Below are 12128 nucleotides of genomic sequence, written 5' to 3' on the forward strand. Positions count from 1 at the left end.
AAAGTCACCTGCAGGTTTTACACCTGGGAAAAGACAATGAAACCCAGCATGAGAATACATATGGGAATTGTATTTCCAGGAACTGTGATTGGGCAGAGCACAGACAGAAAAATGGTGGACTTTAAAAATAAAATTGTAAGGTTGTCTCCCATTCCCTCATCTGGTAAAAATAAATTGGAGAAAATCCATTTGTCAGAAGCTCAAATAAATCTACAAATTTTGATACCTTTATTTTTTAAACTACATATTCTTGATCTTCATTTCTGTCCAAGTTTCCCTCCCCTTTTTAAACTGTATTTTAAAATTAGAGATATACAGTATAGAAACAGACCCTCAGTCCAACATGTCTATGCAAACCAGATATCCTAACCTAATCTAATTCCATTTGCTAACACTTGGCCTACATCCCTCTAAACCCTTCCTCTTCATATAGCCATCGAGATGCCTTTTAAATGTTGTAATAATACTCACCTCCACCACTTCCTCTGGCAGCTCATTCCATAAACACATCAACATCTGTGTGAAAAATTTGCCCCATAGGTCCCTTTTAAATTTTTCCCCTCGCCCTAAAGCTATGCCCGCTAGTTCTAGACTTAGCCTATTCCAGGGAAAAGACCTGGTCTATTTACTCTAACCAAATACCTCATTTTATAAACCTCCATAAGGTATATTGATATTTGATGTCAATGTTATTATTCTCTCAGGAAAATAACAAATCTAATTTTTCTTTTACTTTAAATTTTTTTAACTTGTTTAATCATTTTTGAACTAGCAAACTGCAGTTAATTGAAGTGTCATTGAACTCCAAGTTAAAAAGAATTGTTTCTTGTAGTCACCAGGGAGTTCAAAAACAGGCAAGTCAATTTTCCCCTCCTCATCTGGTCCCTCAAAGAATGTAATCAGCTGTTACCATTCATTAATATGTCAGTGCTGTTTGCATTGGAGGTCAGTAAAACTACATTGATAGTAAAAGATCCTTTAAGGAATACAATATTGTTGTGACTGCTGTACCTTACAAGTTTAAAACATATCAACTATCTCCTTTAATTGAAAGTAAATGGTATGGGGTGGTAAAGCAGAGGGGGAATCCTGTAGGATCTGCCCAGCCAAGCCCATGGGACTTGGATGGCATGGGGAAAGTGACTCCGTTTTAACACCTAGACACAAAGGAGGAAGCAATTGATTTTAATGCAACGAGAAATACTCCCAGGGATATTCAGATTCAAAGATTGTGGTGGAAGCAAACCACGACAAATATTGCTCTACTAGGCATAAGGCCTGCTTATACGTTAACTACCAAGCACAGTGTTAAGGAGGGGAGAACTCATGTTTGAGCAAGATTTTGGGGGGGGGGGGGGGGGGGGGAGAAGCCCAGACCACTAGATTACTTTGAGCATAACCAAATTGATTTCCCTTTGCAAACAGCTGAATGAAGAGGATTTGTCCTAAAAGGACATTGAAATCTCCTCAAAAACTGGTTCTTTCCTCTTCAACCCTTCCTTCTGCCTCATAGCAAGGTCTGTTGTGATTCTTTTCCACTGACACATAAGGGGTTGTCTTTTCAGATTGGTGAACTTGGACCAAACTGATTACAATATATGTACTGACTGCAAGGAAGGAAGCTAATATACTGTAGCCAAATTTACAGATGCACAAAAATAGATGGAAAGGAATGCTGTGAGGGATGCAGTTACAACAATATATTTCTGTTATTTCGAATAGATATTGATAGATGAGGTGGGCAAAAAGTTGGCAAATGGAAGATATGTGGGAAAATGTGAAGTTGTTCTTTTTGGAAGAGAACAAAAGAACAGTATTATATAAATGAGAAAAACTGCATAAACTGCAACATAAAGGGTCGGGGTGGGGATACTTGTACATGATGCACAGAAGGTTAGCATACAGGTGCAGACTAATTGAACATGGGCCCTTATTTCAAGGGGGTTAAAGTATGAGAATAGGGAAGTCTTACTGGAACTGTACAAGTTGTTGGAGAGATCACATCTACAGTACTGTAAGCAGTTTTAATTCCCTTATTGAAGATATTATTTTAATCAGAGGCAGTTCAGAGAAGGTTCACTAGGTTGGAGGGATTGTCATATGAGTAAAAAAGTTAAACAGGTTGTGCTTCTACCAATTGAAATTAAGAAGAATGAGGTGAACGCATTTAAATATATATGACTCCTCAGGGGGTCTGATTGGGTAAATTCCGAGAGGATGTTTTACCTCATGAGAGAGCACAGTCTCAGAATTGAGGAGCACAACCTAAGATTTACGAGAAGAAATTTATTCTCTCAGTGGATTGAGAGCTTGGAAATCCTTGTCATGGAGAGCTGTGGCCCTATGCATATTTAGGGCTGAGATAGATAGACTCTTGATCATTAGGGGAAATCAGGGACTATGGGGAAAAAGGGAAGTAAATGTGACAAACGTCAAATCAGACAAAATTCTGTTGAAGGGTAGAGTAAGCACAGCCTTTTCCTTTTTCTCATGGCCTTATGAAAAGGGATTCTGTTCAAAGTGGTAGGAAATTGGGGCTTTGAAATCAAGATAGTGTATACTGAGAGTGTTCAGTTTGGTGTACTCCTATCTGTGATTCAAGAGGCCATTGCTTTCACCTTATAACAGTAAAAGTTTTTAAGATTAATTGGCCACAGAGAAATTTAGGTCTTTAAAAGTTACCACTGTATGGAGATCATAAAAATATGAATTTCACATTCAGAGTGGGGGCAATCTTTAAGTTACATAAAGGCAATTATAATGGCATGAAGACAGAGGGGGTTACAGTGCCCAGAGAGCAGGTTAAAAGATGACAAGTATCAGCACCCATTTAAAGAGTTAATACATTATTTTCAATGAAGACATATTTCACCAAGACTCTTGGTAGTTAAGAATGGTATCAAATTAAAAGAAAAAATACAACGCATTGCGATAGGCCAAAAGCTTCAGGAAACTTTAGAAACAAACAAGTGGAAGGGAGAAGGGAAAATTTGAGAACAAAAAAAGGGAGAACATAAAATTAAACTAAAATCAGAGTAAACTAGCACAAAAGGTAAAGCAGTACAATCATCTACAAGTATACATTATGAAGGAGAATAATAAAGCAAATGTAGTCAAATTTGCAGACAGTATAAAGGTTGAAAGCAACGTCTGAACGTTCACAAAAAGTCTAAACCTGGTAAGAGACAGGTAAAGCGTCTTGGCAAAAATGAAATGACAACTCTTAAGTATGAGATTATGCACTTTTGCAAGGAGAATATAAAAGCAAATATTGAAATTCAAAGACTACAATATTCTACAGTACAGAGAAATATAGATATCTTTGCAAACGAAATGAAATTAATGTCTGTGTAATGAAGAATAATTTGGAAGGCAGATGGAATTCTGGCTTTTCAGAGGGATTGAAGCTCAAAAGTAGGAAAATCCTGCTCCAACTATAGATGGAATTAATGAAACCGCATCTAAGAGAACTACTCAGTTTTGTTTTGTCTTGTCTACTCAAGGAGGAACATACTTATATTTGAAGCAGTTCAGAAAAGGTCAACTAGTTGTGACTCCTAGTGATTTTTTAATGATGAAGAGCTCAGCAAGTTGGGTTCTGGTCACTGGATCTTGGAAGAATGAGAAGTGATTTTATTGAAATTCAAGATTCTGAGACAGTAACAGTTTAAATGATAAATATTGGCTCTTTGGGGGTAGGGATGAACAGAAAACTTCAACACACAAGTTTGGAATTTCCTACCACAGAATTATGGAGCATGAATCACTGAATATATTCATGGCCAAGTTGGACAGACTTGTGAACTTGAGAGGAGTCAGGGTTTATGGAAATGGTCAGAAAAATATTGAGGCCCAATATCAGAGCACCACAATCTTATTGAAGAGTGGATCAGGCTCAAATGACTTACCCTGCTCCAATTTATGTTTGTCTCTTGATCCATTACCTAAATAATAGTTTGATATGCTGTCATGTAATTAGTATTGTCTGTTTTTAAAACATATGTAATGAAACCTACAAAAAACTTTGTAGACGACATCCTCTTTTCGCAGAATCAAAAAAATTGCCTATGCTGGAATCCAAAGTAGATAAGCAAGCGGCTGGGGGAACACAGCAAGCCAGGCAGCATCAGGAGGCTGGGGGAACACAGCAAGGCAGGCAGCATCAGGAGGCTGGGGGCAACACAGCAAGCCAGGCAGCATCAGGAGGCTGGGGGCAACACAGCAAGGCAGGCAGCATCAGGAGGCTGGGGGCAACACAGCAAGCCAGGCAGCATCAGGAGGCTGGGGGCAACACAGTAAGCCAGGCAGCATCAGGAGGCTGGGGGAACACAGCAAGCCAGGCAGCATCAGGAGGCTGGGGGAACACAGCAAGGCAGGCAGCATCAGGAGGCTGGGGGCAACACAGCAAGCCAGGCAGCATCAGGAGGCTGGGGGCAACACAGTAAGCCAGGCAGCATCAGGAGGCTGGGGGAACACAGCAAGCCAGGCAGCATCAGGAGGCTGGGGGAACACAGCAAGCCAGGCAGCATCAGGAGGCTGGAAGAACACAGCAAGCCAGGCAGCATCAGGAGGCTGGAAGAACACAGCAAGCCAGGCAGCATCAGGAGGTGGAGAAGTAGACATTTCAGGTCATACCTCCTGCTGGTCCACTCTTCTTTCTTCACCCTTCCAACCCCATTCCAAAAGTGTGACTTTTAAAAAGGTCTCCTATCATCTGTTTGAGATATGGGGACTTGTATTCTAATATTAAAGGGATGACCAAAATGGCTAAATATTTTAAAAGTGATATTTTAACTCTAAATGTAACAAAACCAGGTCATAAAAGCTAATTCTTGTTTTCTTCATCTAAGCAGAATCCTGCAGCTATATAGTTTTGCGCCTCATGATAGTCCTACTCAAGGCTGGATATGGCTCACAGGAAGAAAGTACACAGAAGGCATAAAAGCTAGCACCAGCACCTTCCTCCCCCCCCCCCCCCCCCCTGCAATTGGCTGAAATGCTCCTCCCCTTCTAAAGCTAAGGCTGCAAAACCAATCCTCGTACTCTCAAAGAAAACCCAGCTCACATCAGTTAATGGTACACAGCAGTGGCAGATGTCCAAAACTGTAGACACCTTTAACTGCAGAGACCACAGAGGAGCTTAGCCATCGTTTGTATCTTCAAAAACATGTACTTCTATTACCTCAAAAATGATTGAAGGTTTCTAACAATTTCCATACCTGTTGAAAGCCACTACTGTCTTACAGTAGCCTTTCAGCTGAAAATAATGCGCAAGGTACAAATCATGAGTTGTTGGCCCTGGACAATTAATCATTTTTGCCTAGTACTTCAGTGTTTACATGTGATTTATGTTGTGAAGAGATTTCATTATGGACAGGAACTTGTTAAAAAGAGGTTAAAAACAAAGTGTGATTTGTTTTCTAGTCTTTTTCTCAGCTGCAGTAAAGTACATTAAGTTTAGATTAGATTCCCTAGTGTGGAAACAGGCCCTTTGGCCAACTAGTCCATACCGACCCTCCGAAGAGTAACCCACCCAGACCCATTTCCCTTTAACTAATGCAATTTAGCATGGCCAATTCACCTGACCTACACATCTTTGGACCGTGGGAGGAAACTGAAGCCGTGGGCGGCACGGTGGCACAGTGGTTAGCACTGCTGCCTCACAGCGCCAGAGACCCGGGTTCAATTCCCACCTCAGGCGACTGACTGTGTGGAGTTTGCACGTCCTCCCCGTGTCTGCGTGGGTTTCCTCCGGGTGCTCCGGTTTCTTCCCACAGTCCAAAGATGTGCAGGGTCAGGTGAATTGGCCATACTAAATTGCCCGTAGTGTTAGGTAAGGGTTAAATGTAGAGGTATGGGTGGGTTTCGCTTCGGCGGGTCGGTGTGGATTCATTGGGCTGAAGGGCCTGTTTCCACACTGTAATCTAATCTAATCTAATCACCCTGAGGAAACCCACACAGACACGGGGAGAATGTGCAAACTCCACACAGACGGTCGCCTGAGGCTGGAATCAAACCTGGGACCCTGGTGCTGTGAAACAGCAGTGTTAACCACTGAGCCACCATGCCACCCATATTTCAGTGTTATTTGTGTGTAAACCTAGTTAGTAAACTGAAATGGTCAAAAATACACAATTCAGTACCTCAACTAAAATGCCTTCATCAAGACAGAATAAAGTTAACGGTATCTTCACATTTTTCAGTGAGCAGATTGACATAATATTCATTATTCTTTCATACCAAGCATGAAACATTCTAAAAAAAAGACTCCACACAAAATGTTTTTAATATATAAAAGCTTGCATTTTAAAACTTTCTAGATTAACCTTCTAAAGGCCATTCTTCCTTGGTGGTCTTTTACAACAGATTTGATTTTCTTTTCTTTAAATTATTAACAAACAAAAGCCAGAGGTCAAGTCTCACAGTGCAGACCACCACAGATTAAGACAAAAAGTGAAGATGAGGCCTATCAGGACAGAGATTAGGCAAACAACAATGGAGTTCTCAGTCTTAAGGTTATAGCAGGATAGGAAGACAATGGACAATAAGGAGTTCCACAGTTTTGAGGTCATGTAAAAGAATTAGTATAGGAAATTAGGTGGTAAAGCTTGACTTCCAATATAGAGTGTGTGAAGAGTTTGTAGAATGCCATATATAGAGTTTAGAAGGAATGAGAGAGGAATTCAGAGTATTAACATCCACAAGTAGTTATAGGTCTCCCCTGCAATGCAACTCTCCTGCATCCTATTTTGAACAAAGGACCCTAAGAGAGCTCACAACATCAGTATCAGCATCATATAAAAACTCCCACTTTAATAATTGGTACTGGTAACAAAGTTGTACTTAGTCACAAAACTGAAATCTCTACACAATCAGTTCTTCCTTTTTAAAAAAAAGGTAGGTAGGAGCCGAGAAATTCGCAGTTTAGGGAAGTAATGTGATGGACCACTGCAGCTGGAAGAAGTTTAAAAAGAAAAACACACTTCCTTTGTCTAATTCTGAGAGCAAAACCTTTGTGGAGAATACAATTCAGATTGACAAAAACTTTAAATGAATAATTTCACTCTAAAATGAAGTAAAGTATCTGTTATTAATATCCTTGGGTGTTCTCCTGATTGCTGACATTATAGCGGCCAAAAAAAAACCCCTTCTTGTATCTATCCAGAATTTCCGCTAGTTGCGAGAAACCGGACGAAACTTTTGGTGATAGATTTAATCCACCAAAAGGCAGTTATTTCTGCACTTTGTGCCACATTCACTTCCTTCGCTCAAAGGTAAGAAAAACAGATGCTTTAAACGTGCTGACCAATATTTTTGTTTTCTCCTTGTAACAAAATGAAGAAATACAGTTCTGCAAAGTAAGTGACCTCTTTCAGCTTCTTCACGTGGGCAGACAACAAAACCAGTCTTTACTAGTTTCTAGGACGATTCAAGTGACAAATGTTCTTCTTTGAAAGCAACCCAGATTTTAAAACGTGTCCCATGGTCCATTATGGCTCAAAGCCTCAGTTCTCATTAGCTGACTCCATCTCCATTGGAACAGGTTCTGTGTCAGTGGTGTGTTGATCATCTGATTGAAGCATGGCAGATTTGTATGGAGCACTACAACAGAAATGATAAAACAAGATTCAGAATGTACAGAAAAGTACAATGACCTGTATCGATAAATTAACTCTTTACTAGCAAAAGAAATAAGTACATCTGAGTGAGTTTGCCCAACTATTTGGTCACTGCATTCTGTGGATAATTCACACAGAAGGTCTTTAAAAATGTCTCAACCAAATTTAAAATAGATATGCTTTTGGCTGGACCAAATGCAGTCTGGTCACATAACTAATTAACTGCAGCAGCAGGAAGCAATGGTACCAATCATTCAATCATCTGACATAGCTTCTTACAGACACTTTTCACATGGTGTCAGCATTTGTGTAACTGAAGATTTTGAAATGTTCTTTGATTAAAGTAGGGAAATCATGTACAATAGCCCCCGCTATTCGTGGGGATATGTTCTGAAACTTACCGTGGATGGCTGAAGCACCGGATAACAGTGAACCCTATATACAACTCATTTTCTGTTTACATGCATCCCTATGGGAATTCCTAATTGAGAAATTATGCACAATAAGGCATTATCAACATGAAATTATAATAAAATACACTGTACATTATACTTGTGCTCTCTCTCCTGAATAAGTGGGTTTCTGATGGTTGAGTTTAACCCTTCAGGGACTATGGAGCAATGAAACATCTTGTGTGCACACACACACACACAGAGTTTAAATACATTGGTGAAGCATTGGTGAAATCATTTGGTACAAAGCACAGCTGTCAGCCCACACATTTTTATTGTGGGGTCAGAAGATGGGTAGATAGTTTTTGTTTTTATTCTTGAGGGTATGAGGATTCTTCAGTCAGTACACCATGCCTGGATTGATCACATGCCTTGCAGTGTTCCCACATATTACCAGAGTTAATCTGTCCTTCCAGGTTTTGAACCCTAGTGCCTGCTTTGCGCTTTTGTGAATGTATGTTCTATTGGGCATCTTTTTCCAAAACAAGCCAGTTTTATCGCAATTGAAGACTTGTTTTAGATAGCAACCTTCCTCCTCTATCAACTTCTTAAATTCTGCAGGAAACATGGCACCAGCTTCTTCATTGGCAGACGCAATCTCTCCAGTAATTCTTATATCTTTCAAGTTATGCCTATTCCTGAATCTACGCAACCATCCTTTACTTGCTGTAAATGGCTTGGCATCCTTCTCTTCAGTGGATTCTTTCTTAAAGTCTATGTATAGACTTAAAGCCTTTTGCCGTAATCCCTTACTGTCATATATTCATATCTTCAACCCACAAATTTAATACTTTTCCATCTTAACTAATGCCTTATCACGCACTGTACATGTTACTTTCACAGTTTGAGGTGCCACAGCAAAAGTAGAATTATTTCGTTCCTCACCACCTCACGAATGGAAGATTCATTCTTACCAAACATCTTAGCAACCCCAGCTTACGATTTTTGCTGTTGTTCTATCGAGTTGTGAATTGTCACTTTTTCACTGATGGGAAGCACTTCACGGTTTCTCTTCGGCTTTGAAGAACTGCCAGCACCACTACCTTTACACTTTGGGTCCATTTCTAAGCTAAAGTACAAAAACATGTTTCCATGCTGTACATTGTTATGACTCTATGTAGTGAACTCTAAGTGGTGAGAAGCTTTTACCAGGTTACTTGGAATGGCCGAAGTCAGGCTGCAGCAAACAGTGGATAACTGAAACCACGGAAGCTGCTCTTGCGGATACCGCGGTCACCCTATATTGTTAGGTTTAAGTGTTGTTAGCAGAATAATTGCTGTTCAGCACCAGTCGTGAGCTTCAAGTTAAATAAAATACCTATTTGGCAGTGCAAAACTTGAGTACTACTGAACAAATGACACACTGTCAAATCCTTTTGTCTTGCACTCATCAGGGCAATTGATAAACAATACCAAACTAAAAAGAAAACACATTATTTATACTGTCTGAGAGGAGACAATTGACTGGTTAGCAAGTGAATCTGATTAGCTCCATGGAAACACTTCTACTAAAGTTCAACTAGTTATTGATGACTAACAGTTAACTGCCAAGCCAGAGTATGTCAAGAATACCCTGACAGTTGATTTAAGATTGTCAAATCAGACTTTTAATTTGGCACATTTGTATACATTAATACATTACAACTTAATAAATTCATATACACAATGTTTTATTCTTTGGAGACAAAAAAGAACATGTACAGACACTAAAGTTTCAATGCAACAAAATAGGTGATAGCCAGTCTGATTATTTTCACAGAACAAAACTTTATCAAATCAGTGAACATATCTTATTTAAAATGTAAACAAAGTTTGACATTTAACTGACAGTCATCAGCAACTGGTGCTTTCTCCATAGCAATGCCTTTGTCAGAGCCCATTTGCTAGCCAATCACTACTCTGCTTTCATACAGTACAAATTTCGTTTTCCCTTTACTTGGTGTTTCTTGCAAATTGATTTGGTGACGACAATTTTTTTCAAACAACACAAGAACAAAAATAATAAATATATTTAACAGTAAAACTAATTCTCAGAAAACCTCTTCTGCTTTGGAGATCAGATAATTTCATTCGCTTGGAAGATGCCTCAAAATACAGGTGTGGTCAAATATTTTGGCCAAGGATCGCATCTGCATGTGGAACTCAGGATGTGATCCAGAAACAGCGAAAGAATTGCAATATTTCCAAATCGGAATGGTGCATGCCTGAGAGGAGAAATTGCAAGTGGTAGCTTCCCATTTATCTATTGCCTTTGTCCTTCCAGATGTCCTTCCGTGGGTTCGGAATGTGTCGTCAACATCTTTGGTGAATTTCTATAGTTCATCTTTTAGGTGTTAACACTGTTGGACATTCTGTCTTTGGGGCGAGAACTTAAGCAGAAATCAGTGCGCTTAAGTGCCAAAGATCCAGTAGCATTCTTAACAGCAATGTCCTGGCCAATATTGATTTCTCAACTAATCACAAACTATCTTGTTCTTAGCTGATGGACAATGTTTTGGGCAAACTGGCTGCTACATTTCCCTGCAATAGAATGATTATAATTACTAGATTTCAGGCTCAAACACACAATTGAGACTTGCATCGACCAACATTCAAGCCTACCAACTAAACAGAGCATGATCCAGAACTCTAATGGTTCAGGTACAATGCAACATTAAGGGCATAGATGAATTACTTGAAGTGTGCACATTATACTCACCTATTCTGTTTGCCAACCAATGTTTCCTCATCATTCTTCTCTTTTTCTACTTGTGACTGATCATGTTCTTCGTTCTCTGGAAGTATTTCATTCTTCTGAGATGTAGTCTCTCCATTTACTGCAGTATAAGAATCTGCAGATAGTTTATTAGGGAAAACAGAACAAATCAACTCCAGACCATGTTTCTAAAATCTAACCCAGCTCAGGGAGAAGCTAGTACAATAATTAGAGTCTCTATATATTTTGAGGAATTTTCATCAAGAATGAACAGCTGGCAGAATAGCTGACTGTGGCTAACAAAGTTGACCCTGATTTGTTCTCATAATAAGCACAAACAGAATCACCATCCTGCACGGGCGTTGGATAATGATCATTTCCTCCCTGTCTAGCCCAAGTGCTCTCATGTCAACTACATTCCCCTGTGCGCAACCATTTAACACTCAAGCAAGGGACTTCTGTGAGGCCCAGTCCGCAACAAAGAATAGAAGTTTAAATTAAACCATCAGGGAAAAACATGACCTTTTCAAAATGGCATTCAAAATGAGCTGCAATCCATGCTAAAGAACATTATGAATCTCAAGTTAAGAGATTGAGCAATTCCAATACTGTTATATGTATTTATATAAAGCTTTTAACAAAAAAAATCTCATGATAGATGCCATACTAAAAGAGGCAGGGATATGTATGCCGTGACAGAAAGGAAATTTTTTTGATGGGTAACGGACAGCATCGAACCCAGCACAGTATCCCACGTACATGGTGCTCACCTGAATCCTGGTTCTCCTTCATATTGTTCTCAGCTTCTTTCTCCTCTTTGGCTTGGTTATTTTTCTGCTGCTCCTGATCAGAAGGAGTCTTCTTCAGTGTACTGTTGCCAGAATCCTCTCCTCCCATAAACATGGACTTTAAATGACTGTAGATCTCACTTGCTTTTGCCATAACTTCCTGACTAGCTTTATAGCGGCGTATCTAGAAATCATGATCAATATAATGAGTTAGAGTGGTCTTCCACACAGAGGACAACATTTCATATATTTCTTAGGTTTGTTTCAGATCTTTGATCAAGAGCTGAATAGATCGATTGACTTCTCACCTCGGATATAAAATTTTACTTAGGTAGAATCACTCATACTCAACCAGAAACACATTTAGTTCCATAGCTCAAATGAAAATCTTTAATTAAAATATTCAGATAGCAAATGCGTATTCTACATCAACAACATTTTAATGTAATGTACAAATATCTTCTAGAAATGTTATAGAAAAATAAAATTTATATGACATTATCACATTCCTCATGTTGTGGCACTTTGTATACTACTTGAAGCATAGTCCAGTTTGCTTTTTGTAAACAAACCC

The 12128-nt window shown here is 39.3% G+C and overlaps 1 protein-coding gene across 4 annotated transcripts in view; it reads right to left on the reverse strand.

The window, feature by feature from the left end:
- Positions 1-6268: 6268 nt before the first annotated feature.
- The window catches only part of hdgfl2 (HDGF like 2), a 61532-nt gene continuing 55672 nt past the window's right edge, over positions 6269-12128 (reverse strand). Inside the window, exons 14-16 of one of the 4 annotated variants that reach the window (XM_043720964.2) lie at positions 11537-11738; positions 10770-10887; positions 6269-7602 (exon numbers count right to left, since the gene is read on the reverse strand). In XM_043720964.2, the coding sequence (XP_043576899.2) occupies positions 7506-7602; positions 10770-10887; positions 11537-11738 (417 nt within the window). In that variant the 3' untranslated portion in view covers positions 6269-7505. Of the gene's footprint in view, positions 7603-9635; positions 10592-10769; positions 10903-11536; positions 11739-12128 lie in introns of those variants that run through there. The other 3 variants (XM_043720963.2, XM_043720966.2, XM_087976117.1) reach the window with 3 other exon arrangements.

This window comes from Chiloscyllium plagiosum, unplaced genomic scaffold (genome assembly GCF_037043375.1).
Source record: "Chiloscyllium plagiosum isolate Xiang-an unplaced genomic scaffold, Cpla_swu_hap1 HiC_scaffold_28, whole genome shotgun sequence".
NCBI classification, from domain to species: Eukaryota; Metazoa; Chordata; class Chondrichthyes; order Orectolobiformes; family Hemiscylliidae; genus Chiloscyllium; species Chiloscyllium plagiosum.